The following is a 27,210-nucleotide window of genomic DNA, read 5'->3' on the forward strand; positions in this document are numbered from 1 at the left end:
CCTGGCCCTTGGTAGATACTACGTAGGTCTCGGGAGAGCCTAGTGTTGGTTTACAATGGCAGAGCCTACATCCCCATCCTTAACAGGTTCCTCTTCCTTTGTCAAATGCCACTTCACCTTTGTAAACTTCTTCCCCACGCCAGATCTGGTGTTCTGTAGATGCCTCTGTCAGGTCTGACAGAAGAGGTGATTCCAGAATGGAGAGTTAAAGGGATAAAACAGAATGAAACGTGGGGCCTCTCAAGTCTCCGGGGAAGCTATTCTATGTGGTGACATAAATGGGACATAAGCAAGGTAGGGTAGTGATACAGCGCCTGTGGGCAGAGGCAGAAGCTAGAAACTGTAAAGATCCAGGAAAGGGCATGGCAGGACTCTAACAACGAAGGGTGGGGTTGGTTATGGAGGATGTGGGCCATGCAGCAGAACTGGGGGGAAGGGAATAATCATGAGGTACACAGTGAAATAATGTCTTATTGCTCCTTTCTACCTTACATTTTGAAACAGTCTTTCCCGTGAACCTGGGGCTAACAGATTTACGTAGATTGGTTGGCCAGCAAATTTCGAGGATTTTCGGTTCCCTAGCACTGAGATTACAGGCACACATTGCTCTGTCATTTTCTTGGGGATATCAGGGCATCAAGCACTTACAGACCGAGTCAATCCTCCAGCCTCCTGGATCTGTCCATTCTTTTTCTATTTTCCATCTATAAAATCAAGCATGGGAGAGGTATCCTTGACATATTCAACCTGGAACTTTCCTAAACATGGCCCTATGCCAACCTTTAAAGTCTGGCAGGAGCCGTTACCCCACCCCCACCCTGAGACGAGTTTCTCTGTTAACAATCCTAGCTGTCCTGGAACTTGCTTTGTAGGCCAGACTGGCCTCGAACTCAGAGATCCCCGTCTCTGCCTCCCAAGGGCTGGGATTAAAGGCAATGTGCCACCACCTCCTGACTTTACAAATCTTAAGTATCTGGTTTTGTGTGGTGTGTATATTCCAGCAGTTGGGACTAGTGTCTAGTAGCAAGCTAAGCAACCGCGTTAACGTTTTTTAACTTTTAATTTTTTGTAAAATTTGATCATAGCAAAATATATTTAGAAAGTGAGAACCTGTTACAAAGGAGTCGTCTGGGCCTTGCTTTGAGATTACGACAAGCAATCTGTTTACGAAGTGGTGGAGAGTTTGGATATAGACCACGTTTATGGCCTGGATCCCCAAACAAACTTCCAGTAGGGAGAAAGTCACATTAAATGGGTAAGTCCAGTTCTGGTGGTGTTGGTTACTGATTTCACGTTTTGGGAACAGTGAAACCTAAAATCTCTTTGTCACTAGCTTTTTTGCATTGCTGTAGGAGATTCTTCCAGTGGCCCAAACGCATAGAAGCACATGGGTGGATAGGTCCGCTGGATCCACACTCCAGTCTCGAGAATGGGGTGCTCCCGCCCAGCGCAGCTGCGGCTCCGAAGACAAAACCCCCACATATTCCACGCCCTTGTCACTGTCATCCAAGGTCAAAAAGTTCGGTCCTCAGGCCCCTGCGCTGGGGTTTTGCTCCGTTCACGTTCCCGCACAGGCAGAGCCTTGGGCAGCCCGAGCCCGTCGCTCGCATTGACGTCACTGCGCCGCCCCCGCGGAAGGCCTCCCTCGCCACTCGTGGCTGTTCGCGGCGCTGGGACAGAGGCATGGCGCGCGAGCTGCGAGCTGCGCTGCTGTGGGGCCGCGGGCTGCAGACTACACTGCGGGCTCCGGCGCTGGCGGGCGTCCGGCGAGGTGAGCGCGGCGCGAGAGCCCAGAGGCGGCGTTCGAGGCCGCACAGCGCCGGGGCTGCCGCGCTGGGACAGGGAAGTGTGGTCGCTTCTAGGCGGGCTCCCCCAGCCTGGTCTGGTCAGTCCTTGGCGTTCCTGATTGGGTTCCGCAGTCAGGACCCAAGTTCACGCGTTCGTTGCACACAGCTGTGCACACGCTTAATTCCCGCAGAGCTCAAGCCGTGGAGTAGAAACTGTGAACAAAAACAGTGGTCACCCCGGACTTCAGTTCAGTGAACTCCACTGGTTGGTCCCTGCATTCCTAGGACCTGCAATTAGAAGATACAAGGAATGGGGTGAGGGGAAGACCTTAATCTGCGCTTTCCCACCCCCACTCGAGTAACGGTGACGGTGTTAGCGTTACACACACACATACACACATATATAGTATATGTGTTTACAACTATTTAAATAAAAGGGCCCAAGCCCAATATGAATTGTGCTGAAGAATCTCCAAGCTTTCCAACATTCCGTCCACAACCTTCTCACGTTAACATATACCGGCTTTCCTTCGGCTACTGAGTTCTGTAGTGCTCATCAAAAACTGTTACAATGTGGTAAAGGTTAAAGGAGTGTTTAATCTTTAGGCACATGTATCGGTTTTAGAATTGATGTTTCGGAGTGCCTTTTTTGTTACCTGATTTTGCCAAATTGTGTCTAAATTTATTTGTTTAATTTTGAGGCAGGGTTTCACTGTGTTGTTCTAGCTGGCCTGGAACTTGCTACACAGACCAGGCTGGCCACAAACTCAGATCTGTCTGCCTCTGCGTCCCAGAGTGGTGGGATTAAAGGCGTGTGCCAACGTGCCTAGTGCTCAGAATACTTTTTGTCATTGTATGTATCCTCATACCAAAACTGCCTATTCCATAGTATCTTCTCCAACATTTGAGTATGTCTTAGAAAAAAACCCAACAAAACAAAACAGTGCCCTAAGGGCCAGTGTGTAACTCAGTCATATAAAGTTTGTGCTTGGTTTGCATAGGCCCTGAATTGGTCCCCAGCACCATCAAGAATACTAAAAAGAACCCACTATAGAAGACACCTTGTTTAAGGCTGGATTGGTATCTTCTCTAAGATTTCTTCTTTGGTGGTGGCGCACGCCTTTAATCCCAGCACTCGGGAGGCAGAGGCAGGCGGATCTCTGTGAGTTCGAGACCAGCCTGGTTTACAGAGCTAGTTCCAGGACAGGCTCCAAAACCACAGAGAAACCCTGTCTCGAAAAACCAAAAAAAAAAAAAAAAAAAAAAAAAAAAGATTTCTTCTTTGTATCCTTGCATAATGTTCTGCAAACACCTTCTAGCCTTGGCTAGTTGGCCCAGTCTGTTCACAAAGGCTGACTCCAGGGTCTCATGGAAGCTAATCTGCAAAATTTGGTGCTCCTTTTCACCGACTGGGATTTCTCTGGGTCTGTCTTAGGGGGAGAAAACATTTACTTAGTATACATTTTCTATTGGCAATTTCGCTACTTCATTAAAGCTCCGATTTCAGTCTGCTTTGATGTTGTATCAGCCCTCCAGGACCTCCTGCTGTTAATTGATTGATTGTTTCTCTATAGCTTCCCTGAATTCTGTCTTCGGTGGTTGTCCTAAGTTCACGGTTGTCATCTATAATAAACTTGTCATGGTAGGATACAACTCAGCCAGACAGGAAGTGGCACTCGGTGAAAACTAGCTCTCACCTGTGTCATCGCGACTTTCTGATTGAGATTTGTAACTCCAGAAAACATCAGCATATCTCACAACTTACAACACTGTTCCCCTCTGAGGCGCCGTCATGAATCAGAGCTCTAGTAAGGACAGCGACAGACCTGGAGGAAAGCTGGGCAACCTTTCTGAAGTTGAAGCCCACAGCTCATGTGTAGCTTACTTGAGTGGCTTCTGTGGTCGGGTGACTTTTTTTTCCTCTTGAAAGCTAGTCTGAAAAACCTCTACAGGGCACCCTATGCCCCTGGACCAAAACCTGCTTCTGATGGAACATAGTGACTACTAGGTTTATATTCTCAGGCTGAAGAAAAATCTGCTTTTATTGTAGATGCTTTGGCTTATAAGAATTTGTTACTAGGAAATGAAAACTTGTCCCTGTTGTGATTTAGTGAGAAATTATATATTAACAAATTAATAAAAAGAATGTCCAAACCAGCATACAACATTAATTTTAAATCAGTACCATAGGAAATTCATAGTGGAAAAGATTACTGTGAACAGTAGGCAGAGGAAGCCAATATTGTGCAGATGGTATTGTTTAGTGTCTTGTTCAGATATTATATTGAGTTGTTGGTTTATTCTTCAAGTCACAGAAAGTTTAGCTAACCTGGAATCAGATATGCCCCCGTCCCGTTTTTTTTGGAAAAGACTTCTTAATAGATATATTTTACAAAGTACACAGGAAGATCATGCAGTGCTGTTTGGATTGGGTATAATTCTAGGCCACAGGTTTGCATAGTCCTTCACAGCTGGCCCTATGATGGCAGAACGTTTCATCTCATCTGTACTGTGTACTGTGTCTTCTGCTGTTATCTTCAGAATAAAGACATGGCCTCTCTTCTACCATACACTTATTGCTGTCAAATTACCACTGCTGGATGAACCTTTTTTCTTAGTTCCGATTTGTCTTAACTGTGGGCATCACCATGTCCCCCACACTAGGAGTAGGAAGTCTGTTCAGCTGTCCGTTGGTTCCCTTCACAGAGGTGATAGACAAATTTCTGACTCAGTTAAAAAGGGTTGGTCTGTCACTGTCATGGTGGGGAGCATGGTGCAGGCATCCACGGGGCTTGAGCAACAGCTGAGATCAGTTCACGTCTTATCTACAAGGTGTAGACAGAAAGAGCTCGATTGCTTCCCTAATGTAGCCCAGGCTGGCCTCAAACGTAGAGTCCTCCTGCCTTAGCTCTCTAAATGCTTGTATTGCAGCCATGCACCACTTAAATATGTGTGCAGAGGACAACTTTTGAGAGAGCAGTTTTCTCCCACTTTTATGTGGGCTGCAGGGATCTAATTGAGGTCTCCTGGCTTCTGTGGTAAACACTACACATTAAACCATCTTGCTAGCCCCCTCAAATCTTTTTAAGAAAGGATCTCATGTAGCTCAGGCTGTTCCTGATTTTGGTTGTATCTCCTCTGTCTTCTGTTCTCTCTGCTCCCTTCAGTCAGTCTGTCTGTCTAGAATTCCAGCCAGTGATCTTCTAGGATGTCTATCAGATTAGGGATTGTCTAATGTTTTCTTATGATTATATAGAGATGCAATTTTGGCAAAAAGATACCAAAAGAAGGATGGTATAGTGATTCACTATGATGTTGGCAAGTCTCTTTTGTGGGAGTTACTTAACTAAAGGAATCTAGCCTTCCCTGCCCCCCAGTAAAATTACTGACTTTCTCTTTGAAATCAGTAAATGGTTTTTCAGGTTGCACAAATATTGTGTAGTTGTTGTTTTTTGATATCTGTCAGTAATTTCTGTCCGCCACAGATATGAGTGTGGTTTTTCTGTTTGTTTTCTGTTGCTCCATGGCAGTTTTCATATATATCCGGTTGTCCCTTCTCCCTGTACATCAAAGAATGCATTAGTATTTGCTAGACTGAAGTCTGTAGTAGTCACTGTTTTTGCTCAGATCATCCCAAGGCTCTATCACTGAAAGAACCTTCAGGTTGCTGAGTCTGGCACCACAGAGTTCCAGGCTCACCTGTGTGCCTTCACACAGAGCACTTTTTCCTTTTATTTGGGGATGACAGAGTAATTCCAGTTTGCCCAAGACTGATATGTTCCTAAGAAAGGGGCTTTCAGGAGTGACTGCTAGACAGTTAAGAAGGCCCTCCTAGCCTAGTAGCAATTGTTGCTCCCAGGGTGGATCTGTCTATCAGTCAGTAGACAGGGTTAGGAAATGCACTCACACAGGTGCACACACTGGTCTACAAACAAGGGATCTATCTCGTGGTCGTATGGTGTCTGCAGTCCAGGGCAGCACTGCAGGTCCTAGCCCTTCCCCCTTCCTGCTGCCAGCTTTGAGAACCCAGACTCATTCACAGTGTGTTAGTGTGCTTGATGTCAGTCTGTACCCAGGACAGTTTCAGACTTGGCAGCTGGACTGGTGAATAGATTTACCAAGCTGAGCATGTGTGTGCAATCCTTGTAGAGGTTAGCTTTGTGACCTGGAGTAAAAATGTCATTTCTGGTAAGGGCTTTACACGTTATGGTCATCTTCAAAACCATTTTTAAAATCATGCTGGAAAACTAATTACTTGTAAACTCATATCACATTTACCAAGTCTACTCACAGGTGACTGCGGCTTCTAACCATTGTAGGAGAGAGGTGCACTGTTTCTTTCTTTATCCCTTGTGCTTACATGGTCTGTATCCTGAGTGACAGGTGATGTACCTTCCATGTCTTTGACAATGTTTTTCAATATTGTGGTCTTCCTGTTTGTAGCCTATAGTAGTGAGGTTCTTACAGGTTTCCAGCATTACATCTCTGTAGAGGTTCTTCAAGGAAAGATCCAGCAAAGCCCATTCTTTGTGAGTGTCTTAGTTAGGATTTCTCTTCTCTGTGAAGAGACACCATGACCACAACAACTCTTATAAAGAAAAACATTTAATTGGGTCTGGCTTACAGTTCAGAGGTTTAGTCCATTGTCGTGGTGGGAAGAAGCACGGTGGCACCTAGGCAGGCGTGGTGCTGAAGAGCTAGCTGAGAGTCCTACATCTGAATCATCAGGCAGTGGGGGGGAAAAATGAGACACACTAGACCTGGCTTGAGCTTCTAAGACCTCAAAGCCCACTCCCAGTGACACACTTTCTCCAACAAAGCCACACCTCCCAATAGTGCTGTCTCTTGAGCCTATGGGATTATTTCATTGAACCTACCACACTGAGTGAAGTTCTCATGCACAGCCTCACTGGTCACATCTTCCAGGGATGTGTGAGCTCCCTGGCTGCTGGGCTTCATTGTGTCTATTGGCATAGTAACTTATTTACATTACTATGACTCTAAGATATCAAAAAAAAAAAGTATCTTTAGAGGTGGTTCCGCAGTTAAGGGTGTTTACTGCTCTTGTAAAGGACTTGAGTTCACTTCCGAGCACACCTACTTGTAGCAGCTCCAGAGGGCCTCTGGGAACACACACTCATGTACACATAACTCACACACAGATGTTGGGAGCACTAGGGAAACTCAGAACGTTAAATATGCAGGGTTGTCTTTTCAAAGGAAAAGATGTATAACCTGCTTTTCCACACAGAAGACTGGAATTGAGGTCAGTAGCCCTGTGATCTGCACTATCTGCACAGCCAGGTCATACCAAGATCCCACCAGTGGGACCGGAGGTGGGCTGATAGTTTTGGTGACCTCTCTGTTATTTGTATGGCAAGGGGGTCCCCCATACTGCCACAACCAGGACCAGAGGTGAATATACCCAAATGACACTATACTGTCTGTATTGTATGACCAAGACCACAGCAGATCCTCCCCCAGGGCCCTAAGGTAACCCATGCAGCCTGTCTCGAGAACACATCTCCATGGGAAAAGTGACATGTGCTTTGAGAAGGGTTTTGATGTGATTATGCCTCGCTGTGCACAGGGGATTGTTACAGCAGGAGACCCTTCCCAACTACTGTACTTAACTGTTCCTGCAATAGACTGCCACGGTCAGACTCTAGAAGTTTGAACCAACACCGGCTACTGAGTCGTGTTGAACCGGATTTCCTTCTTGCCCCTCACGGATCTTTACTCTGCCCACCATGGTGTTTCAGAGACCCCACACACAGACACTCATAGTCATTATTTAAGACAGTAAAAAGAAATAGTTACGTTTAGATTTGCATGTTTGGGCATTTGTGTGCCGTGGTACTCGTGTTGAGGTCAGAGCATAGCTTCCAGGAGTTGGTTCTCTCCTTCCATCATGTAGGCTCTAGGGATTGAATTCAGGTCACCAGCCTTGGTTGCAGGCATCTTTACCTGCTGAGCCATCTCACTGGCCCAGATATATTTGTTTTTGAAAACTATTCATTTCTGGATGTTCTTTATTCTTACTTGTATTAGATTAGAGTTAAGGGTGAGCAGTAGCTGGCAGGAGGGTCTCAAGTCCTTTCAGTCCATACAGTCTTGAGGACTTACTGTACTTGGTGGATGCCTACTGACTTGGCCCTTGGCTGCTGAGAGATAGAGACCAGGTCCATGCCTCTGGCTGAAGCACAACGTCTGCTAGGTTTTTGTGGCTGTGAAGGCTTAGGCTGATCCCACCAAGTGGAGACACCTAACATCTAGTTCTATGCTAGAGGTTTCAGGACCCACCAGGCTTGCCAGGAAGTTACAAAAGCAATTCTGAGTCCCTTCCTGGCTAAACATAGACCAACCAGGTGCCTTTTGGTAAATTCCACTTGACAGTCAGCATGTGAGGGAAGGCCACTGTGACTACCTGCTCCGGCAACTGTGCCTCCATTCTAGTAAGGATGGGATGGCCTTAGACTTTGGTCTCCACTACAGGCACAGTGTGAGTGAGCTGGGGCATCCACCTTACAATAAAATTCCCATCCATTTTTCACAACTGTCTTTTCAGGAAAGCCAGTTCTGCACCTTCAGAGGACCACAGTCCAGTTTACGGGCTCCGCACAAAGCCTGACTTCAAGGATCTCTGCAGGACAGTTATACAGCACACATGCAGCCGAGGACAAGAAGGAGGAGGTCCTGCACTCCATCATCAGCAGCACCGAGGCTGTGCAGGGTAAGCCTAGAGACTTGACTCTTCTGGGACCAGCTCACCATCTCGACTCCTGCAGCTCCTGTCACTTGATGTGGTTGGCCCCCTCTGGTGGACACCCGGAGAAGCTGCCGAGGGCTCTGAATGACACATCTGGTAGTAATCACTGATGTAGGGCAGGAAGGCGCTTTTCAGGCCTTAGGGCTCCACCTCTGGCTTTTGATGGAAACACAGAACTGTTGATGTTGACAAGTGAGGCTTTCTTATAATTTTGCTTTTTGAATAATTTATTAGAGCACATTCTTTTGGAGAATATACTGTAGAACCTGGTAGTTGAGGCTAACTTGAAATTCTCCACCACACACTCTGGGAACCGGCCTCCCCACTTACTGGACCCTTACTTAGTTCCCACATGACCCTCTCTGTGGCCACAGAGTTGCTCCGTGTTCTTTATTCTGAGAGAGTCTGTTACATGTCCACTTCTCTTAGTCATTGCTTGGAACCTTAAACATCCTTTCAAAAGCTACATAGTAGCGTGTTCTTCCACAAAAATGGAAATGCAATTTTATTGATTGTATCTATGATTCATTACCAGGTTCTGTCTCTAAACATGAGTTCCAGGCAGAGACAAAGAAACTTTTGGACATTGTGGCCCGTTCCCTGTACTCGGAAAAAGAGGTAAGATGTGTGCGCGCTCCAAGCTAGAGCTGCTGCTGTGCCATCCTAGGAAAGTGCCCAACCCAAGGCCTAGGCTTGTAGCGCGAATGATAAAACCCAGAGACAGATCCTGGAGTTAAGCTGAAGGCCAGAAAAACAAACAACCAGCCACTGGCTTTTACCTCTACCTCAGACCAAAATGATGATCCTGCCTCCAGGAATCTCAGAATGAGACTGAGACTCAGAGCTGCCTCCTCCTCTCTTAAATTCCTCTCTAGTGCTGGGATTAAAGGCGTGGGCCACTACCATCCGGTTTCTATGGCAGCTAGTGTGGTTGCTGGGATTAAAGGTGTGTGTCACCACTGTCTAGTCTGTAAGCCTGAACAGTGTGGCTGTTTTACTCTCTAATCTTCAGGCACGCTTTGCTTACTAAAATACAGTTGAAATATCACTACGCATACTTGCTGTCGGAAGACCCAGGTGTGAGCTGTGACAGGCCCCATCTGGATCTCTAGTGAGAGGAGTTCTTTCAGTGTTGTTTCCTAGAAGTTCATTCAGATGATTCTTCGGACCAGATTAACTTTGGGAGTTAATTAAAGCTTGCTGATAATTTTTAAGTCTCCCAGATACTGGGCATGGGCACCCACTTTGGTCTGTTTTTGCTTTGACCGTCCTCTTCCACTGCACTTGGCCCACACCTGTGTAGCTCAGGTCAGAGAGCGCTGCTGCAGAACTTTAGTTCTTTTTTCCAAGACAGGGCCTCACATATATAGCTGAGGGTGACCTTGCACTTAATGTTTTTCTTACATTTATTTATTTGTTTTGTGTATGCTCTATAGTACTCGTGTAGTGGTCAGTGAATTCCTTCCTTCTGTTGTGTGGGTCCTGGGATCACACTCAGGTCATCAGGCTTGGCACAAAGTGCCTTTACCTACGTACTATCTTGCTGGCCTGACCTGGAATTTTTGTCTGTTTGTTTGTTTGGTTTTGATTCTTTGTTTGTTCGTAGCCTTAGCTGTCCTGGAATTCACTATGTAGACCATACTGACCTCAAACTCACAGAGATCCAACTACCTCTGCCTCCTGAGTGCTGGAATTAAAGGTGTGCGCCACCACTGCCCAGCCTGGAACTACACACACACAGTCTAAGGCTTTCATTTGGTTTTTTTTTTGCACTTTAAGCCTGACTAGGAATGTCCATCAGGGCCTCCAATACTCAGGGCCACTGACTTTTAAACAACAGAGGGGGCGAGAGAGGGTAGGTGGCCAACTCAGGGAGCTCAACAGACCCTGGCAGCTCAGGCTCTTCCTGATAGTCTTTACTTCTCTGGGTGCAGTAGGCCAGCAGTTCAATTCAGCCTAGGTGCCTTTCTCTTGGCTTCCTTTTTTTCCTGGCCATTTTCCTTTACCCCTGTCAGGAAGCTGTGTAAGCTCTCAGAAAGCTTAATATGTTCAGTATGCACAGTCATTCTCTTGGCAAGACAATGCTAGCAGCATGCTAGGTGACACCGTAGGCTCTGGTTTTGCCACAGTAGGTGTTTATGCGACATTCCTATCTGAAAAGTGCTAGTTCCCCTGATGTTTAGAGTGGCACCCTTCTTGTAGACGTGCATGCGTATGGCCAAAAGAACAGTCCATGGAGAACATGTATCTGGTGCTTCTCCTCTTCCTCTTTGTGTGTGTCACTTGGAAACATTCCTGGAAGATGGCAGGTCATCCACATCCAGCTCTTACATGCTAGCATTACAGACATGTACCCCTGCATTTAAATTTTTAAAGATTCTTTTTGAGGGGATTAACATTTATTTTGGGGTGCTGAGAATCATGCCCGATGTCTTAGTTCTGGGGGGAAGTAAGACAAGGATTGTGAGTTTGAAGTCAGCCTGGGCTATGCAGAGAGACTTTGTCTCAAAACCAAAATCCATATAGGAGTGACAAGGTCACTTCTGTCTTGGGAAGGTCAAAAAAAAATGCTACCCTCAGGGGTGGTTGTGCACTGTAATTCTAGCACTGGGAGGCTGGGACATAGGAATCAAAGCAAGGAAAAGCTGAAAAGGAGACACTGTTGCTCGCTCAATGGTACTGACGTTAGCCAAGGTTCTGAAGTAGATGAGCACCCGTTGGACAGAACTGAAGGAACTTCAGGGGGCGCTCGTGTTGATCGTGCATTAACCAGTTCCTTGTCTCCTGTCTGCTCTCCTGAGGTCTGTGTGTAGTCAAGGCCTCTGACCTCCTTTTCTATGGAAGGTCGAGGCTCTAGTGTCTGATCCCCACTAGATGAAGTGCAGCAGTAATTTTTGTTTTCACAGAGGCAGGGATTGATTCCAGGCTCTTGTGTGGTTAAGCTAGTGTTCTACCTGTATTCCTAGCCGCCCCTCCATTGGGGGAGGGGTGCGATGTCTCACTAAATTACCCAGGCTTCCTTGCGCTCATCTATTGTGTTCATAGTCCTCCACCTCAGCCTCCCAAGTAGCTGAGACTACAAGCCTCTGCCACTGAGCCTGGCTTATCAGTGTCTCTTTCCTCATAGAGTAAGAGAGACAGATATTTGGAGAATATTTCCCATCCCATGCAAGTCAATTAAGAAAGGGCCCATCACAAGCTTCTTAAAGTCTGGGTTCTCATGTAGCTTCAGGTGTCGTTGAACACCCTGAAAGGAAAGGTTTGCCCCAGAGCATGAACTGAGGACACACCGTCCACAGTGGGAGACTGGGTACTGCGCGCGCAGGCCTCGACTGCAGCAATTGCAAACTCACCAGGCAGATCTCAGGCAGTGCCACTCATCTTCCTGCCTCTTGCTCCCATTCCCTAGGTGTTTATACGAGAGCTCATCTCCAATGCCAGTGATGCCTTGGAAAAACTGCGGCACAAACTAGTATCCGAAGGCCAGGTGTTGCCAGAAATGGAGATTCACCTTCAGACTGATGCCGAGAAGGGCACCATCACCATCCAGGTACTTCTGTCTTGACATCACCTAGCTCCTCCTCAAGAAGCAACCAGGCTGACCAGACTTAGGAAGGCCTGCATCCCAGATCAGCTGAACTCAAGTGCTGTGCTGAGCACTCTCCCTCTCTGAGGACTCTTGCTCTCGCTCACTCACCCCCGGGAGGAAGTTTAGAGGCACTGGTGGAAGAGAAGGAAATTTACTGTTACCCAGAAGGCTGTGGTCTGCCTTTTTATTACTTCAGTGGTCTCTTTTGAAGAGTGCGAGTGGTGGAGGTTTATTTTCACTGTGGTGCTGGGAGTTAGCCTGGAGCCTGTTATACACTAAGTTCTCTGTCATTCGTTTCTGCCTACCCTCAGGTCTAACTTTATCATTTTTTCTCTCTTTTTATTTATTTATTTATTTATTGGTTTTTCAAGACAGGGTTTCCCTGTGGCTTTGGAGCCTGTCCTGGAACTAGCTCTTGTAGACCAGGCTGGTCTCGAACTCACAGAGATCCGCCTGCCTCTGCCTCCCGAGTGCTGGGTTTTTCTCTCTTTTTAAAGGTATATTTATTTTTGTTTATGTGCGTGTGTGTGTGCGCGTGTGTGCACCAACATGCATTCAGATGATGAGGAGACGAGAAGAGGGCAGCATAGAAGGTTTTTTTCTTAGCTCTTCCATTAACATCTGTGATACTTGCAAATGAACTTACATGTATGATGTGATGAGGACTGAAATTTACCCTGTGTCCACAGTTATCAGTTCTGCACTGTCTTAAGAATTCCACCCCAATGCATTATCCTGGAACCATGGTCAGAAATGCAGTGGCCTTCACAGACTCCTGGGTCTGTCAGCGTCCCAGAACACTCTGGTTTTGCTAGGACAACTTTATAACAAGTCTCAAAATGAAGCAATCTATTTTTTCCAACTAGTTCTTTTTAAAGATATCCCAGGTTCTGTGTATCTGTATAAATTTTAGAGTTGGTTTGTCATGTTGTATAGGACTTGAGATTTTCATTGGACGGTGGCATGTCAGTCTGGGAAGAAAGCAACAGCAAGTGAAAAGCACGAAGTCTTAGATACATTTTCTTCTTTATATCAGTCTAGCATGAAATTTTTCTTTAAAGAATCTGTCGAAAGTTCCAGTGTGTCTGGGTGAGATTGCATACCCCTATAATAGTTTATATATAGTATAGCCCTGGGGAGACTAGGGAGAGCCACAAACCCAAGGCCAACCTGGGCTACATAGTGAGACCCTGTCTCAGAATAAAGCAAAGCCAAACAAAAGCAGTTTTTAAAATCCTGGTATACTAAGGTAAATATTTTAATGTAAATTGTATTTAATGAACAACTAGAAATCAAGTTTTATATAATTTTGTTGGCATAGTTATATATAAATTAGCTTATATATAAATCATTCTTTAGTTATTATTTTTCATGTTCCACAATAAAAGATTCAGATTATATCTTAGACTCTTTCTTGGAGAGAATTAGCTAGCAGGGTTTTTTTTCTTGTTGTTGTTTTGTTGTTGTTGTTTTTTGCCTGTTTTGTTGGGTCCTGGCCCATGCAACAGTTATGAATTTGCAGAATGACAACAGTGAGGCTCTATCCAGCAGTACTGTGCTGCACATTGCTGGCATAGCCTCTTGTTACAGCTTGATTGGCAAACGTGGTTTTGTTGGCTTGTTTGTTAATTTTTATTTACTTGATTTTTGAGAATTTTGTATGAGAACCGTATTTACACTGTTTCTAGCCCCTCTCCCCCATCCAGCCACCTGTGCCCCATGTCGAAGTTCTTGTCTTGCTCCGGTCTTTGTTGACTTCATTACCTGAGCCCTCAGGGGGCTCCCTTCACACTACCCTGGAATGACATCCCAGGGGAAGCAGTTTCTGTGTCTGGCTGTGCTTTTCTCAGTTGAGGAAGCACCGGTGTCTAGAGAACTCTTCAGTCGTGTGGTGGGCAGCAGTGAGGATGATGAAAAGCAGTTGCTTTGTGGTGGAAAAGTGAGGAGCTCAAGCAGGGCGTGGCAGGACTTTGAAGGAAGAGAGCCTGTGATGGCCAAGACCTTGGCTTTCACAGATGCAGTGGCCTGAGTCTATCTGCTCAGAATGCAATCTTCTGATAATTTATGAACAGTAGAGAGCGCCATCACGGTCTAGACACCGCGCAGCCCATGACCCCGGCACTAGCACATCACACAGCTTTCTGTGTCCTAGCTAGCTTTATGTCAATTTGACATAGCCTAGAGTCGTCTGGAAGAGGGGAACCTCAATTGAGAGAATACCTCCATAAGATCCAGCAGTAGGACATTTTCTTAATCGATGGGGCAAGACCCAGCCCACTTTGGGTAGGGCCACTCCAGGCAGGTTGTCCTGGAGTCTGTTTAAAAAAAAAAAAAAGGAGGCAGAGCCAGCCATGATAGCAGCTCTTCCATGGCCCCTACATCATGTCCTGCCCTCACGGCTTTTGATGATTAACTGTGCTATGGAACTGGGAGTGAAGTAAACCTGTTTCTCTCCAAGTTCCTTTTGGTCATGGTGTTCATCACAGCAGCAGTAACCCTAAGACACCGTGCTAGTAGGCTCCTCCGGCCTCTTTTTGGAGTGCAAGCTTGGTTTATGTCTATGTGGTCCCAGAGATGGAACCCGACCTTTAGCTTGCCAGACAAGCATTCTGTAGCTTCTGTAGCCCCAGCTGGTTGGAGCTCACCATGTAGCGCAGGCTGGCCTCAGACATGCATCAATCCTTCTGCCTCATCCTTGCAAGTTCATCATCACACCTGACTCACAGGCCTTTTACTTTTATTAGTATTGTTTTTATGGGCACTGATCTCGTGTGTAAGAGAATTCTTGTGACCTACTCACCTCCAAATGCCCACATACTAACATTATCCCTTGGGGAACAGAGTTTAGTGAAGGTCTGCTGCAGGAGAGAAAGACCTGTGGCCCACGTGAGAGTTGCAGCTATCCAGGAATGCACAGGCCGGGGAGCTGCAGGATTTCCTTCCTACTTAGAGGATTAAACTGCCCCCAGAGGACCCCACAGCTGTGATCAGCTGGGTCAGAGGAGCCACTGGAGGATGGATTCGTGCCTGGCCTGGGTGTGGCCAGGGTGCTCCTCCATGACTTGCTGACCTGCTTCCTTCTTCCCAGCATTGGTTTTGTTTATTTCATGGAACTGAGGATGAAACCCAGGCCCTCCAAAAATGACTAAACTACTGCTGCACCCTGGGCCTGTGGTGTTTCCTGTGACAAGACCTCTGACCCTGTGATTCTGTGAACTGACAGGACTGGACTTTTGTTTTGTTTTGTTTTTGTTGTTTTTAGAGACAGGGTTTCTTTGTGTAGCATTAGATCCTGTCCTGGCACTCATTCTGTAGACCAAACTGGTCTCAAACTCACAGAAATCCTCCTGCCTCTGCCTCCCAAATGCTGGGATTAAAGGTGTGCTCCACCAACACCCAGCTAGTACTGGACTTTCTGATGAGCTTGTAGTATGCGTCGTCAGCCCTGCCTAGCCAGTGTTACAGAGACTATCAGTATTCCTGGTTCTGTACGTGTGCTTTGGCCTAGCTACACAGGGGCTCTGTGTAACTGTATCTCTCTCTCTCTCTTCAGGACACTGGCATTGGGATGACTCAGGAGGAGCTGGTGTCCAACCTGGGCACAATCGCCAGATCAGGGTCAAAGGTAGGTATAGCCTAGAGCATTGTCCCTCCACCCAGGGCGGGCACTGTGAGACCATAGAGAAGTTGAGTTAGTGGTGTCATGTAGAGCGGAGGCTGAAGTCACACTCCTCAGAGCTGCAGCACACTGAGTGGACACTCTGAAGCCTGCCTGTCCAAGTCCAGGAGGAACTGTTCCATTTCCTGACTTGTCTTCGAGTTAGCCCTCAGCCACCCCCTGAGCTACAAGGCCTGACCCAGACACGTCAGCAGAGGTAGCCATTTCTCCCAAGCAGCATTGCTTTTAAGAATGACCTTGGGCCACCCTGCCTGCACGTGCTGTGGTTCTAAGGACATTTTATTCCCAGTGTGATGGAAGCTGTGCTGGGAAGGCAAGATGTCTCTGTCCTGGGGTGCTCAGCAGAGGCCAAAAGGCTGCATGGCCCTCTGCATCCTGCTTGGTTTTCTGTATGCTTCTGCTGCATAAATGGCACCGTTAATAAGAAACTAAGTCTCACGACAATTTCTGCTTTAATACTTTTCTGTGCTGTGACTTCTACCCATGAAGGTGCTTGTGAGTTTTTGTATAAGGTAGTTTGCACTATCTCAGAGACAAGCCGCGAGCTACACATGCTGGTTTTGAATGAATTAAAACAAAATGAGATGTAGAGTCGACTCATTGATCGCACTAGCCAGATGTGCTGGGAGCTGCCGTGTTGCGTGTATGCGGAGAACAGATCTTTGCAGATGTTCTAGGCAGCCAGCTTAGGCCAGAGCAGTGGACAATGACAGTGTGAGAAGAGCCAGTCCTGGCATGTAGCACAGACGCGTGTGTTCATCCTCTATGTCTATGGACCAAAGTGAAAGTATTTTTAAAATGTGCCTGTCTGTCCTGAACACACTAATTCTTTACACAGTATGCTCTGGCTATTTATACTGGGTGCTGTAAGCAGTGATAGTCTTCAGTATGGGGACAGAGAGTATAGGTTATATAGAAACCCCTTTAGAGAAGATACTTAGTATCCATGGATCTTGTCCCCTACCCTGGTCCTGGCACTATATCTCAGGGCACTAAGGGACAGTGGAACCAGGTTTATACTATTTCTCACAAGGTATAGAGCCCAGGAGACATGACACAAGACAACTGTAGCAGCTCCTCGACCTGCTGACCCACAAGGTCAAGTTTCCTCTTTCCTCGTCTGACATGATCTGAAGTTGTTGGCAACAAGCAGTAAATAGGGTACAGTACTGTCCCTGTCTGGGCTGGCTGGTGGCTTTGGGCAGCTTGTTCCAGCTTTTGTTGACCTGGTCTTTTATGAGAATGTAGGGAGGTAGAGAAGGTATCAGTGTGCTTGCTAACTGCACTTTTGGCATATGCTAGAGGACCGTGCTGGGCACAGCACAGACGGAATCAGCCTCTCTGAGCAGTCTTTGCCACCACAGGCCTTCCTTGAAGCACTACAGAACCAGGCAGAGACCAGCAGCAAGATCATTGGCCAGTTTGGAGTGGGTTTCTATTCAGCCTTCATGGTGGCTGACAAAGTTGAGGTCTATTCCCGCTCTGCGGCCCCAGACAGCCCAGGTTACCAGTGGCTTTCAGATGGGTAAGTAAGAAGGGGCCCACTTCACATAGGCAATGTCCCTTTCCCTCATGGCTCCCAGTCTAATGTCATCTGGCATGCAAACTAGAGATTCCCTGGGGGTTTGCAGAGCTGACTCGGTGTTGAGGCAGGATCTTTATATTTATTTAGCACAAGTTATCCTGGAGTGCCTTATGTAGCTACGGTTGTCCTTGAACCCACCACAGTTCTCTTGCCTTAGCTCCTGAGTGTTGGATCACAGATGCGCACCACTGCATCCAGCAAGAGTTAGAAGTTCTTAAGATGCAATGGTACAGTTCGTGGGGCTGTTTGCACGAAGCCTGACTTTTCTGCTTTGGGAAGCCAAGTGGCCTTGGGCATGGGTTACCGGGCTCAGTGGTGCTGTCCTGTTTGGGTTAGGCTGAAGGAACAGGCCTTCTGGTGCCTTTTCCTGCAGCTATGGAGCTAGCTTTCCCTGGCCTTGGTGCTGTGGGAGCCCCCTTTTCCTACTGACCTTTATGCTTTCTAATCTTTCTTTCTTTTCTTTCCCTCCCTCCCTCCCTCCCTTCCTTGTTTTTTGAGGCAGGTTTTCCTGCGTAGCTGTAGCTGTCCTGGAACTCACTCTTATAAAAACCAGGCTGGCCTCAAATTCACAGGGATTCACCTGCCTCTGCCTCCCAAGTGCTGGGATTAAAGGCGTGCGCCACCACCACCCAGCCTGTTTCTAATCTTGACACAGTCACCTACCCAGCTCATTGGGGGCCGGGGGGTAAGCCTGTGTGTGGCCTTTCCCAAGACAGGACTGACCTTGTCACCCTCTGTCTGGCAAGGGCAGTGTGCTCTCAGATAGTTTTCTTCCATGTACATTTTGGGGTGATGTCTGACAAGGTAATAAGTTGAAACAAATTCAGACTACTTTTGAAGAGAGTGGAACCTCAACCAAACTGAAGCTTGCTTCCATTTTTCCCGTCTTGATTTCTGAGTCTTTGAGAATTTCCTACAATGTGTTTTGGTCATAGTCACCCACACCTCCCAGACCTACCCTCCCATCCCCCACCCATCCAACTTTGTGTTCGCATTTTTTTTTTAAATGCATCCAATTCTACTTGTGATGCTCCTATATATTCTTAGATGCCTTCATAGTGGTCTACCTGCGAAATGACCTTAAAAGTGGTTCCCCTTCTGAGCAGGTCTACCTGCGAGATGACCTTAGAAGTGGTTCCCCTTCTGAGCAGCTCTCAGTTGCAAAGAGCTCCTTAGCCAGTGCCCACCTCCCTGCCCCATGCTGGGATTTTGCCTGGCTCGAGCTTTGGTCAGTCTTGTGCACGTTGTCTTATCTCCTGTGGAGTCATATGTGTAACTGGTTCTCCAGTCTTTCCATCCCTCGTCACAGTGACCCCCGAACCTCAGCAGGAAGGGCTCTCCTGTGTTCTATCGCTGTGACAAACACCACAACCAAGGCAGTGTATTAAAGAAAGCTTGTACTTGGGCTGATGGCTTGAGAGAGTTAAAGTCCATGATAGTGGAGGAGAGGTATGGTGGCAGGAATAGCTGAGAGCTCACATCATGCTCCACAAGCAGGAGGCGGAGAGGGCATGCTGGGTTGGTGCAAGTCTTTTGAAGCCTCCAAGCCTGCCCCAATGATACCCCTCCAACAAAGCCACACTTGCTAATCTTTCCCAAACAGTTCCACCGACTGGGGACCACGTATTCAAACATGAGCCTGTGGGAGCCAGTCTCATTGAAACCACCACATATTATGAACAAAAGCTTTTGTGGTAAGGATTGGCAGAAGCTCTATCTGTGGGTAAAGCTATAGGTTATTAGAAGCCAGTTTAACACTGTGTCCATTTAGCAGAGTAGTAGTACCCGCTTCTCCACTAGGGCCTCTGGCCTGCCTGGCCACAGGTTCTTCCTGCTCATTGTGCCAGGTAAGGGCTTCACTTGGGCCTCAAGTCTGATCAGACAGTAGTTGGTTACTCTCATGACATTCATGACACTATTGTGCCAGTGGGCATTTCTTGCCAGTGTAGTCATTGTTGCAGCTTACAGGGTTCACAGCTGATTAAGAGTGAACTTTTTTCCTTGGTAGTGTACACAGCACTTTCCAGCTCTGTGAAAGCCAGCCAGTAGGAATGAAGCTTCCAATTGAGTACCAGCTTGATTTCTCTTGAAGGGTAACCAAGAGCATTGACAGTAGCCTGTAATGTTGGGGATGGGGAGTCTGTGGGTCCTCACTAGCTAACAACTCCAGAAGAGGTAACCTGTTCCTGGCACTGGGCATTTTGTTATCCTGTGAATTAAGGGGCATGGTTGCCTCAATATAGGGTAAATGCATTTTAATTCTTTTTGTATGTGTATACAATGCACATACATTTTAGGAAGCATCAGTAGTAGGAGATTTCCATAGGACTCTTTGAAATGTCCCAGCATTAGTTATTCCTTTCTGTATCCCTCCTCTACCGTATCCTCCCATCCCTCTTCCCATTTAACCCTTTATGGCACTGTGTTCTGTCTCCCCTCTTGAAATCCACCCCGCCTGTGGCTCTTACTAATTCCCTGACCTGTGTGTATTCTACAATGAGCACACACTGAAGATTCAAAGCTAACATCCACAAAGGAGAGAAAGCAGAAGACATTTTGCATTTCTCTTCCTGGGTTACATAGGTTTTTGTTGTTGTTTGCACATTTGTTTGTTTGGTTTTTTTTTTTTTTTTTAATATTTGTTATGTGGTGTGTTCTGCCTGCACACCAGAAGAAGGCACCAGATCTCATTACAGATGGTTGTGAGCCATCGTGTGGTTACTGGGAATATAACTCATGGATGGCTTCTGAAAGAACAGCCAGTGCTCTTAACCTCCGAGCCTTCTCTCAAGCCCTGTTTGTATTTTTAAGGGGAGACTAGCAAGGTTTTAGTGAGACGTGGAGTAGGGGCTCCCTGCAGGGTCTCTAAAACAGGCTGCCCTGAGTTAGATATTTTTAAATGCATCTGCACGCTCCCGGTCAGGAAGCTGGCTGCACACAGCCTTCTTTAGTCTATTTCAGCAATTCCCTGAGAGCGGTTCACAGTGGGCACTACACAGCGTTGGCAGGGAGCGATTGGGGGCAGAGCAGAGGATATTCCTTCCACTTGCATTTCTGAAGTTGTTTCTGCTCACCTTGGGGCTCCCCTTGCCATTACTAGTTGTAAGTCACATGGAGTCAACCCCTTCCCCAGCATGCTGTGCTGATGTGGAGCTAAGCTAGGCCCATTTTTCAGTCCCATGCCAGGGAGGTTGTCATAAAGGATGACGACGTGACTGAGGAGTCTTAGTACTCATACCCTGTACCAATTCACAGCTGTCCTTGACCCTGTCTGTTCACTGACGTAGGGATTTTGCCAGAGTCAGAAGCTAGAGAGCTAGATGGGGTGGTGGAGATCTATAATCCCAGCATGGCAGGAGGGTTGTGAGTTTGAGTCTAGCTTGGGCAACTTAGCAGGATTCTGTTTAAGGGAAAACTAGGGCAGAATGGGGCGGCCTTTGCTTTTCTTCCACGATCTAGTATGTGTTCCCCTTCTGAATATTAGGGAGTGATTGGGTCTGCCACACAGGATGTGACCCGCAGCTGGCTGTGGAGCTGATCTTGCTCTTCTCTGTGTTTTAGTTCTGGCGTGTTTGAAATTGCCGAAGCTTCAGGAGTCAGACCTGGGACCAAAATAATCATCCACCTCAAGTCGGACTGCAAAGATTTCGCTAGCGAGTCACGGGTGCAAGGTAAGGACAGCCAGGCCTGCAAGGCAGACATGCCTGGGTTAGGGGCATGGGCACAGCATGGATGGGTCAGGAGAGGACTCAGCTGCCACATCTGTGGAAAACGAGTTCTCACCAGCCCTGTTTCAGGAATCTTGATGGCAGGGCTATGTAGCCCTCTGTCATTTTCTGCTGGGGTTGGAAGTCTGTCATGCCCTGAGATCTATGACTCACTTTCTGGGCAGAGCCTTCTAGGCCTTCTGAGAGCTGAGGAGGGATGAGTACTTCCAGCCACTGTTTGACTCACCAAGAGCTCTTGAGGGCGCTGAGCAGATCCTTTGCCACCAGATGGCCTCCTATTCCCATGGTGGATGTGACCTCCCTGGAGGCTTTTGGTCCTCACTGTGTGTCTTTCTCCTGCAGATGTGGTGACAAAGTACAGTAACTTTGTCAGCTTCCCCTTGTACCTTAATGGAAGGCGGATTAACACCTTGCAGGTGAGACCCTGGACTGCCTGTGAGACTCAGGCAGCTGCAGAAACTCTCCTCAGGGATGTTGAGGGAGATGAGTATAAGGGACATTATATTATAGAATATAATCAGGGGGTTCCTGATTATATTAGATTCACAGGAGAGATGAGAGCTAGGGGTACAGACAGTTTTCCTTGAGGTATAAGTCACATGTCACCAAGTGCTCCTCCCATTTATTGAGTGGCAGTTGTGTTATACAGCCAGTTCCATCTTCTCAGCTGGTTTTAGAATGCTTCTAACATCCTGAAAAGCAGGCCTGTTTTCACTAGCAGTTCTCATCCCCAGACTTTACAGCCACAATCAACTTTTTCTATCTGGATTTGCTTAGTTTGGGCATTGTATATCAGTGGAGTTTGTGACTGAGTAGTGTTCCATCTCAGATCACATGTATTGACTTAACCTCTTGTCTCTGCTGAACAACCTCATGTCTGGTCCCCTGCTGTCTTATTAGTTCTTCCCAGCCTGTTGTCACAGGGAGGTGCCCTTGCTCCAGAGCCTTTTGTATCTTATTCCTTATGTCACCTAAGCCTGCAGCAGCGTGGGGGTTTCCTGATTCCTGTGGCCTGTGTATGGGTCTCATTCCAGGCCCCTGCAATCATTGAGAAGCATGTTTTGGACATGACACCTCCCCTTTGATATCAATCCTCAGGCCATCTGGATGATGGACCCAAAGGACATCAGTGAGTTGCAGCATGAGGAATTCTACCGTTACATTTCTCAGGCTTATGACAAACCCCGTTTCACTTTGCACTATAAGACGGACGCACCACTCAACATCAGCAGCATCTTCTATGTGCCAGAGACGGTGAGATGTTTAACTGTTCCCAGCATAGCCCTGGGTCCAGAACTAACTCAAACACCCAGGAGGTTCCCTCAGAATCGCTGCATATATAGAACTGCATGTATTTGCCATTGTGGTGCAGGGGTCGAGGCTTCTGCAGGCTACTGCTGCTCCACTCCCCTCTACCCCGCTGCTGTGCAACAGCAGCTCTGCCAGGTCTGCAGTGCAGAAGCCTAGATGAGTTCCACTCCCCTTTCCTCCCTCAATGGACCCTGGCAGCATTCTGTTTATTTTACTTTCTGGAAAAGGACTGCTCCCCTCTCCCCCCAACTGTGAGTGATGTTTTTAAGCAAGACCGTTGATATCCATGGATTAGCAGAAATGCTGAGTCTTAGCTCACTGGGCTTCCTAGATCAGCCTGCACTGCAGCTGCAGCCAGTGCTGCGGTAGTGGGGAGCTCTAGGAGGGCAGCCAGTGAGGCTGCAGGCCATGGGAACTCTAATGCCCAAATTCCCACTGCATGTCTTCTTGTGTCAGGAGATAGTCCTGTTTTCCCACAACCATTTCAAAAATGTAAAAACCATGGCCAGGTCCCATCTTGCCATGGTGGTGGGGAAGCTCATACTGACTTTGGCGTGGAGGCTGTGGTTTGCTGGTTCTGACTCCTGGTAACATGTGACTGTTTGTGGACATATAAGACTTGTTTGGTGTCCTTGCTTGGTGCCCATCCCTCCAGAGCACTCACAGGTTCTAGCAGAGCTGACACATGAGAGGTTGGCTCTCGGCCATGCTGTCCTTGATCCTACCTTCCTTTACCTGACGATTCTGCTGTTAGCACCTGCTCATATTCTTGATTTCTTCCAGAAACCATCCATGTTTGACGTGAGCAGGGAGCTGGGCTCCAGCGTGGCACTTTATAGCCGCAAGGTCCTCATCCAGACCAAGGCTACAGATATCCTACCCAAGTGGCTGCGCTTTGTTCGAGGTACTGTTGCTGCCCCCCAGCTCTGTGTGGACAGTGACCGAGTGTTCCTAAGTCGTGGTCCTCTGTCCTCATGCTTCTCGCTGCGTCTGCATCTGCTGTCTCTCGGCACCTCTGGGGAACAGCTGAATTGTCCTGGCTGATCAAGTCAGCAGAGTTCTTTCATGTTTAGACATTTGGTTTGAATTTCAGATTTATGCCTGAGTTACGCTTGACCTGAGATTATACTACAGTACAGAGTTGAGCATTCACGTTTACAGCACAAAGACCAACCCTGTCCATGATACAGTTAGAAACTTTGTGTCTTTTGAAACAGTCTTATATGTAGCCCAGGCCTATCTCCCAAGTTCTGAGATTACACACTAGCTTAGTTAGTACTTTGAAACTGAATGCCTGGATGTGTTTGCTGTGTGCCCCAAAGGCACCACCCCAGCACAGGCCATTCCTGCCCTGAGACGGTTTTACCCTGGGACTTGTCCTGCCCACCATCCATGGGCAGGACTGAGGAGCGATGCTCCCCTACCGTTCCTCCCCCTCTTACCACCCATGGCACACATAAGGGGAGGCCAGTTCAGAATGTGAGACCTCAGGTAATGGTTGAGGTCCCATTTGTACGGGGGTTCTAATGTTCCCTGTCTCCTCAGGTGTGGTGGACAGTGAGGACATTCCCCTGAACCTCAGCCGAGAGCTCCTGCAGGAAAGCGCGCTCATCCGGTAAGCCTAGCCGGCGACTGGCATGGCATTCTCGTGAGGACTGTCCTTTACTTGGTTCTGCCTCTGCCCTGGGTGTAGCTTCCAGGAGCCAAAAGCAGAGGGCAGAGAGAGGCCTGAGGGCAGGATCCCCCATGACCTTCTTAAGTGTCCTGACCTTTGAGGTCTACTGTTGAACAAATCATCCTGGTCAGGAAGAATTTGGGATTGGCTGGGTAACTGCTGAGATTGAGCCTAGAAGTGGTGGAGCTACGCCAGGGCCAGGCTGTACTGTATTAACCGGCGTCTCAGCTTGTCCCCTTTGGTTACCAGGGCCAGGCTGGGCTGTATTAACCGGTGTCTCAGTTTGTCCCCTTTGGTTACCAGGGCCAGGCTGGGCTGTATTAACCGGCGTCTCAGCTTGTCCCCTTTGGTTACAGGCGCTCCAAGGAATTTTTACAAAGCACTTGCAACAACTGCTTAGTATGTATATATTATTTACCCAGGCTCTTAGGGTGGAACACAAGTGACTTTTCCCATTAAAAATAAAATGTACAATGAAATAAAGAAAGAATTTGATCCTTTTCTCTGCCCACTCTGATGCTGCTAACCCCAGCATGCAAAATGCATGCCAACAGTGCAGGGCAGCTGCGGGCCCCATGATGGTGCTTTCCCATTGCTGGTGTGGTACATGTGTAGACCCAAGCTCTGGATATTCAGGCTCCTAAGGGGTGGGGAATGCACTGCTGCCTTGCTCTCCACTAATGAAGAGGGCTGTGGGCTATTTTTGAAGAGTTACTTGTCCCGGCTGTGGCCCATTATCGTCCCCCGCCCCAAACCCACACAGGTCTGGCCACAGTTGGAGAGATTCTAGACACTGTGTCTCAAGAGTTGGATGAGGCGGGGGTGACCATAGAACAGCACAGAGCTGAATTAGGCCTGGGAAGCTCTTGTGAAACTAGAAAGTCAGACCTGCTGCTTGTGTGGCGACAGCTCTCAGAGTCCTGGAGGTGGTGGCTGTGCGTCAGTGTCCTCAGTCCGACGGGGCAGCTGTGCGGCCAGCTGTGTTGGGTGAGGTGTGCAGCCAGCGCCTCCTTCCTGCTGGGTAGTCGGACTGAGCTCACCCTGTACAGAAGTGGCTGCCTTAGCAAGAATGTTAAAGGACTCAGAATCTTCCCGAGTCGGGAAGTAGGCTAAAAACATGTCTGCTCTGCACCCTCTGAGATGGAGTCGTCGTCTTGATGCCATTTTCCTCTGGGTGTTGGTCGGGGTGTCGCCAACCTACAGAGACGTCTTTCTACCCAGTGAAACTTCAGTAGCAGCAATTGGCTTTGTTCTATCATTGCTATGGTCTCTCCTCAAGCCCCACCGGGGCTACAGTTTTTACCCCTTAGGTTGTGAGCATGTAGGTTTTGTGATGTTGCGTGTTTCCTGGGAGACATGAAAAACAGAACAGAGGGAACTGGCAGCAACAATAAAGACTGTTGGGTTCTGCTTTGTGGGGAAGATTGGGGTTACCTCATAGAAGCAGGCGACTTACAGGTAGCTGTACCAAGTCCACTTGAGCATTCCTAAGACTGTGTGGCTGGGCATCAGTAACCACGCTGGGGGAGCCATTCGTTGTATGGTTCTGTTTCTACACTGCCGAGACCGCAGACTACTGCTTTGCTTCTGGTGGCAAGGGTCATGTCGAGCCCAGAGGAAAATCTCAGTTCACTGCATTTCCCGGGAGTCTTATGGCATCAGGCCACACATTCTGTGGAGTGGCCCTGCATTTAGAAATGTGTGACACTCCCAGGGAAGAAAGAGGCTGATCCTGTGGACGGGGCAGGATTTTTGACTTGTCCCTTGATTAGTGGTGTTCTGTTGGACACTGGGGTAAAGGGATGTCTTCCAGGCCTCTCTCTGTTTGATGACCCTGCTGTCTCTCGGAGGGTGTCGTGTGAAGTGGTAGGAACGTGAGTTTGTACACACACATTATTATTGTTTTAGGGGTTTGTTTATTTTGTGTTTTACTTCTGCTTTTGTTTTTGCAGCACTGGTTATTGTCAGGCAAGTATTCTACCACTGAGCTACTTCCCAAAACTTGGGGCACTTTCTTATTTAGAAGAATGTAGATGTAAATCAGCAAATTTTCAATATTTCACTTACTTATGATCTTTTAAAATTGGTGTTAGGATTGAACTGAAGGATTCATACATGCTAGGCAACCCTTTCTATGGTATTCAATAGTATTTAAAAATATTTGCCACTTGTCTGGACTGTAGACTGTTTACCCGTTCTAGTCAGGGAATGATCTATTCCTGTCTTACATTATTCTGGTTTGGAACTGCCTTTGTGCTGGCCCAGGCACACCAGACATGTGTCATGGCTCTGTTTTGATCACAGCATCAGAGAACCTAACTAAGACAGTGACCATCCTTTACTAAAGCCCACTCCTGTGCACTTGACCCTGACACCATTAATAAAACTGCTTTTTGCCTTTATGTGATAATACAGTAAAAATGTCCATTAGAGAATCATGTTGTAACTTTGCCAAGTTACAGAGTGTGTGTAATCTACTGAGTATATTTCAGGTTATAAGTGTGTAATGCAGACAGTACTTCCCTAAATCTGAGGACCTCTGCAGTAAAGTGCAGCCTTCATGTGCACACACGCTGTGCGTTTGTGCTGTAACTTAGCCCTGCTGGCCTTTTCCTAGGTTTTGATTTTTTGAGACAGGGTGTTACAGCTCTGTGTTACAGCTCTGGCAGTCCTGGGATTCATTTTATAGCCCAGGCTGGCTTTGAACTCACTCAGATCCTCCTGCCTCTGCCTCCTGAGTGCTGGGATAAAAGGCGTGCGCCACCGCAGCTCTGTTCTAACTCAGACATCTCTTCCTGCCTCTAGCATAGATAGAGATAGGTGACTTCAGCAAACCTTGAGTCTGTTCATAGTTAAATAGACATATTCTATAGTGGAAGTCACCCTCCTTATCTGCTGGTGCCCAGGGTAGATGCCTCAAGATGTCCACTGCTGGTTGTCCTCTTGAAGTTTGTCCTGCCATCTTCCTGCAGGGCGCAATGAGCTCCTTTGGGGACAGTGCAGGGTCCCTTTGGTTCTGTAGTTTCCATTTGGCTCCAGGTGTGCTGCTGTGCCTGTTCCTTGGGGCTCTGGTGGGTTGTGCCTTTC

General features: G+C 47.5%; 1 protein-coding gene across 1 annotated transcript in view; it reads left to right on the plus strand.

Moving 5' to 3' along the window:
* Positions 1–1,636: 1,636 nt before the first annotated feature.
* The window catches only part of Trap1 (TNF receptor associated protein 1), a 33,784-nt gene continuing 8,210 nt past the window's right edge, over positions 1,637–27,210 (plus strand). Inside the window, exons 1-11 of the mRNA XM_057776542.1 lie at positions 1,637–1,771; positions 8,356–8,520; positions 9,092–9,174; positions 11,966–12,106; positions 15,699–15,770; positions 17,189–17,349; positions 20,971–21,080; positions 21,480–21,553; positions 22,236–22,391; positions 23,232–23,352; positions 23,994–24,063. Coding sequence (XP_057632525.1) covers positions 1,684–1,771; positions 8,356–8,520; positions 9,092–9,174; positions 11,966–12,106; positions 15,699–15,770; positions 17,189–17,349; positions 20,971–21,080; positions 21,480–21,553; positions 22,236–22,391; positions 23,232–23,352; positions 23,994–24,063 — 1,241 coding nt within the window. The 5' untranslated portion in view covers positions 1,637–1,683. The remainder of the gene's footprint in view (positions 1,772–8,355; positions 8,521–9,091; positions 9,175–11,965; positions 12,107–15,698; positions 15,771–17,188; positions 17,350–20,970; positions 21,081–21,479; positions 21,554–22,235; positions 22,392–23,231; positions 23,353–23,993; positions 24,064–27,210) is intronic.

This window comes from Chionomys nivalis, chromosome 7, assembly GCF_950005125.1.
Source record: "Chionomys nivalis chromosome 7, mChiNiv1.1, whole genome shotgun sequence".
In the NCBI taxonomy this organism is placed as follows: domain Eukaryota; kingdom Metazoa; phylum Chordata; class Mammalia; order Rodentia; family Cricetidae; genus Chionomys; species Chionomys nivalis.